Below are 5,668 nucleotides of genomic sequence, written 5' to 3'. Positions count from 1 at the left end.
TTGCCGAAACCAAATCCCTGGTATTTCAAAACCCTAGAATCACCCGACTATGAGGACTTTTCTATTCAGAGCTTCAAATGAAGATTCTACACGCGTACACCCATTTCTCTTGATGATTTCAATCTTTCTTCAGAAGGAAGTTTTCTATTCCGACATTCGATGCAAAAAGCAACTTATCGGGTAAAATAGTTTTACACCGACTATGCATTAGTTGCCAAAAATACAAGGAGACCTCATTTTAGTTTTGGAATTCTTTCGCCAAAACCTATCTTAGAATTCATGGAGAATGTAAGACCCGAAATTTAATAGACCGCTTATTTACTTAATTTCTTTAAATTAAGATAACCCGTATTATTTATTAATTATTTTTGATTGAATATTATTCACGCCACGACGGCAGGAAATACCTTAAGGAATACTTTCCATACAATCATTTAATCGCGTGTTTATATTTATTATTTCTATATTATTTTCTTAACTCGAATCTAATCGCGATTCGGGAAAATTAATTAAGTAGTAATTAATTTCAATATTTTGATTTTATAAAGTTATTTAAAAGTAAGGATTTAATTATAATTATTTTTGTGTGTATTATCTTATTTTAATTTTGATAATTTCTATTGTTAAATTATCTCCTTCTTCAATGAAGAGATGACCTGTTCTAACAGGTCACCATTCCTTTATTACTTGTGATAGCCTATCAAGCATCACAAAGGAATATTCTTTATTCCTTTCCCTTCCCAACCACTCATTCAAAATATCTATTTTTCCTCTTATTCTCACCACACATTCAAATTTCTGATCACACTCTCTCCACGTGGGCCCCACCCACACCCAATCAGATTTTCTCTCTCTCTCTCACATTCACTCTCTCACTCACGCTCTCCCTCTTCCACTCTCGACATCTCTCTCTCACTTTCTCCTTCTTCACTTCTTCTTCTTCTTTGCAACAAACACCATCACCATACTTCTTCTTCCCTCCTTGGCCAAGCAGCCGCCACCCATGGCCAACCACCGCCACCACCGCGCTCTCCTCACGCGAGCCAGAGCACCACCACCTTCTCCCTCACGAACCAGCCCCATCAAGCCATCATCTTCCTCTTTTCCTTACCTCTGGTTCAGATACGAGCACACCACCAACGTCCAGCACCACCGCGAGCACCACCACCACCAGGATTGACCAAAAACGGCGCCAAACAGAGGAGTTTGAAACCCTAACTTCAGCCACCTTCAAGCTTCGATCTCCGGCGAACCCCTTAGCTTTTGGAGAAACGAATACCACCACTGAACTCCCCTCATCATCAGCTTCAAAACCCCTAAAGAAATTTCTGATTCTGACCATCTCCGCCGGAAACCGCCGCCAGCCGCCGTCAACCACCGTCTTCTCCGGCCAACCTTCGCCGGAGAAGGAACTGAACTCAGAAATAAGGAGCTCTCCTCCTCCTCTTGCTGAATTGATTATCAATTTTGGGTAAGAGATTAATCCTCCCTTCCAATTTCTGTTTTACCCCTTTCAAAACCCTAATCCATGCTCTGATTCATCTCTTATTTTGCGTGTCCAAGTTTTGTGTTATTGCCGTCAGCCTTGATGATCATGCTTGGAGAGGGCAGCCATGACCAGCCAAGGAGAACCTTACCACTGCCTTCAACTTTGATAGGGTTGGCATTCTTATCTAGATCAATTAATTCTAGGGTCTTTATGCTCCTCTAAGTCATATATCATTGTCAATTTTGCTGTCCATGTACCTTGTAAAATTAATGAAAGAACATAGAATAGTGTGTGTGTGTGTGTGGTGTGAGTGATAGTGTTATGGTTGTTGATTTCTGAGGGCATGCGGGTTCAGCCCTTACTGTGCTTGAAAAGCTTTTGCGAAAACTCACATAAAACTGTTGTTGTTTTCAAAAGTAGTAGTCGCTGTTCTGTTAAAATCGTATGTTTCGGTTAAGATTTTCGAACTGTGTTCTTCATAAAAGTTGTAGCTTTTTCTGTTAGCAAACTTTTGCCACTGGTTTCGTGTCGTTTCGATTTCCCTAGCTCAAGTTATACGCTTTTTGGTGAGCACGGGTTAAGCTGTCCCGTTTCTCACGAACTGCTGTAGTATTTGATTTTTCGTGAATTTTGTACTTTGAATATGGACTTGAAAATTTATGAGGATTTACAAAACCTGTAGATAAAGCCAGGATAAAAATATTAGATTTTTAGGAGTTTATTTGACGTGTTTAAAAATTATCCAAAGTCGCTGTACAGTTTATAATCGTTTGACAAAATTAGTTATTTCAAGTGAAAAGAATTGCTTTGGGAAAAAGATGATAAAACCTTTTATTTTAAAATTATATTGCAAGGTTTGGAGTAGGAAAACATCTTTTGAAGCTTACTTACGCACGTTGTTTATTCGTTATGAAAATCAAGAACGTTTGAGCCTTTATGCACATTTATTCGTTAAAGAGCGATTGTGAAAAGTTTTAAAAGTCGAACGAGTCTTTGGAGTGTTATAGAATAAGTGTTCGAATATTACCTCGTTTGAATGGATGCTTAGGAATAACAAGATTGGATAGAGTTAGAGCAATTAAGTTTGGATTTCCGAGTGAGGAATTAGACTCCGAAAGGTATTAATTAGAATGGATTAAGTTGTGATGAAAATCTTGATGTTGGAAGATGACTTAGGATTGAATCTTGAATTCCAAGAAGTTTATGAGCTTTACTACAAATACTTGATTTTAGAAGGTCTAGATTTGAAACTTTGGAAGTTCGAAGACTTAGAAGTAATTAAGGGATTAATTGAGGACTAGAAGCCGTTTCTTAGAGATTGAGGACTAATCTATAAGTTTGGGATTTTTGTAGAACCAAGTGGAGTTTCAAAGAGACTAGGGTCTTTGCCTAACGAGACATCCCGAGTTTAAGTTTAAGAGAAATGATTCGATTGTTTTGAAGGAGCTTATGAGTCTTGAATAAGTACATAATCATTAGGTAAGAAGAATTGTTTGTCTTGGAAGTTAACTATGGTTTATGGATTACTTGATAAGAGTTAGTGGATTTGATAAGAATTGATAATGATACAACGTTGGCTTGAGGAATAGATTGTGAGAGCGAGTTGAGACATTAAGTTGTTGTAAGTGACTCGATAAATAAGTATTCTTTATTTGCTCTTTCTATTTTAACAAAGATATGAGTATTTGGTTTTAAAGCTGATTTACTAAGTCAAAAGCTTTTGAAGCATTATTATTGTTTTGTTGTCATTTCGATGACTTGTCTTAATTTCAGCGATTGATCCTAATGGTTTATAACCATTGCGAAGATTTAGTTTAACTTGTGTTTTCTTTGAGTCTTTTGCTTGAGGTTGTAGCTCTAGACTTAAGTAGTAAGTAGCGCGATTAGTGATTTCGTTCAGTATGCTTATGAAAGGTACGAAGAACGGAAGCACCTTGCATCGAAGCTACACAATGGAATAAAGCGAGTCTACATGGGGAAAGCAAATATGTGATTGGATTGGAGTTGCAACTTAGTAAGGGAGTTGGCTAAGGTGAGGGCAACTTACTTACTAGCTATTGCTTTGTAGGCGTCGATCAATTCGACTTGGTTATTGTGTTGATATTGAATACTGCTTTGGTTTTGATTATTGCTTGGAACTGAGAAAATGATTTATGGAGGTTTCGGCCAAGTGAACTTATATGAGACGTGTGTCTCCGTTTTCTGAGTGGCTTCGGCCGTTTACTGGTTTCTGTCTTATCGCTTTCTAGTGGATATGACAGGGTTATGTTTTGCAGCACTGCATTAATGTTTCATCGCTCAATAGAGCTTGATGTATTTGTGTTTATGATTAAATTGTGCTGACTATATTCGTGCATTTAATGCGACTTTCGGAGTGTGGATTACACTTATCTTCATCATGGCAATGACGGGTTTGTTTTGGGAATGTTTGATAGGTCGAACCAAGGTTCGAGCCTTTATTGTTTTAGGATCGAGACCTTCCCGGGGAATTACTTGGGTTTATTGGGATCTTTTTACTTATAGGGTTTTGGAACAAAAGAGAAACGAAACTTGACTTCATAAATGAAATTCATAATGCATTAACCAAAGATAGAACATCTTCAAATAGTAATAACAATTTCTTGGAAAAGACTTAGGATCTGAATTAAGTTTGAAAACGGGAAGTGTCGGCGATCCTAGCGTTGTGACTGGGATAGTCACTGAGTGTGGATGACACTCCTTGCTCCTTGAGCATTTGGTTCAGTCTTCAAGAGGATGAGCTGTTGTGACGAGAAGTCACAGAATGCGAGCAGCATTCTCTCTAATCGTTGATGAGTTGTTTGGCCATCGAGATGGTGAGCCAGGGTAACTTGAAAGGTCACTGAGTGCGAGATGCATTCTTTTGCTCGTGGAGCAGTTTGATTGGCCATCGTGACGGTGAGCCAAAGTGACTAGGAAAGTTACCAAGTGCGACTAGCACATCTTTGTTTACCTTAGGGTATTGTAGAGACAATGTACTCTAGCTAGACACGCGTACCTTGGTGAGGACGTTTCGTTGTTTGGCTAACCATATTGCATTCATGCATACATTTTTTGGAAAGTGTGCTGCTTTCCGAAGGACGATCTCAGATCGGACTTCATAGGAGCGTGCTGCTTCACAGGAGCGAGATGCTTCATAAAAGCGAGATGCTTTACAGGAGCGAGATGCTTCATAAAAGCGAGATGCTTTAGCGGAGCGATTTGCTTGGCTCGTCCCATCCATCGAGATGGTGACATTTTATCCGGATCATCTTTTGAGCATGACATTGCATTGGCACGCCATGCACCTAACTATATTTGTTGATGTGTTGAAGATCCAATTGTCATTCGTGATTCGATGTTGATAAATATGCTATGTATATACCTTAGGGTAGGCAATACATAAGTTATACGTATATATACAACATATATATATATATATATATATATATATACCCCCTTTTGTCGCATGTTGATTGTATATCTATTGTATACTGTAAGTTGACCCTCGCGCCTTGGCTTTGTTTGTATGTTTGTGTTTGGGCGGTCGGCCTGCTGCCAGACGACGAAAGTTGGTGATATGAGCCGATGCTACTCCATGTGGAAGGACTATAGAAGACTCGAAGAATAGAGTCGGGTGTAAGGCTAGAGCCTTTGGGTAGAATAGCTTACCGTTATTGGTTTAAGCTTGTAGGATAATTTTATGATTCGCATTTGAGGTTTTGGGTAGGTTCCGGTGCATTGCTTTCCTATGGTTACCTAGTGTGGAAATCATAGGGAGTATATCGGATCTATGGAGTCATTGCATAGTGGGTCCGTTGTTAGATCTTATTCTATTTGTCCTGTCCTTTATGTTGTGCCTTGGTCAAGGCCAGATGTAAATTATTTACGGTTGGGAGTATGCATTACATGTTTTAGAAATGCTTCGAAAAGGAAAAACAAAAATACTCACATTTATAAATCCCTTTTGAAAAAGATTGCATATTTACTTTAACATGTTACTACCGTGGCACCCGAAAATCGGGGTGTTACAGAGAATGACGCCGGAAAAATCAGATTCGCGAAACTTTCATTTTCCCGCGTTTTGCCAACCTCTATATATAGCCAAGAAAGGAAGAAAAACACAAATTTTCCACCATTTTCCCCACCCAAACTCGCGGCCAAGAAGAAGAAGAAGGAGGA

At 38.8% G+C, this 5,668-nt stretch overlaps 1 protein-coding gene across 1 annotated transcript; it reads left to right on the top strand.

The window, feature by feature from the left end:
* Nucleotides 1–279: 279 nt before the first annotated feature.
* LOC130736503 (uncharacterized) lies at nucleotides 280–4,926 on the top strand. Its single transcript, XM_057588328.1, has 4 exons — nucleotides 280–288; nucleotides 669–1,471; nucleotides 1,564–1,659; nucleotides 3,404–4,926. Exons 1-4 carry the CDS (start codon nucleotides 280–282, stop codon nucleotides 3,480–3,482), a joined length of 987 nt encoding a protein of 328 aa, XP_057444311.1. The 3' UTR covers nucleotides 3,483–4,926.
* Nucleotides 4,927–5,668: the final 742 nt, after the last annotated feature.

Source organism: Lotus japonicus, chromosome 2, assembly GCF_012489685.1.
Source record: "Lotus japonicus ecotype B-129 chromosome 2, LjGifu_v1.2".
Taxonomy (NCBI): domain Eukaryota; kingdom Viridiplantae; phylum Streptophyta; class Magnoliopsida; order Fabales; family Fabaceae; genus Lotus; species Lotus japonicus.
This window is presented reverse-complemented; position numbering and strand designations above follow the sequence as displayed.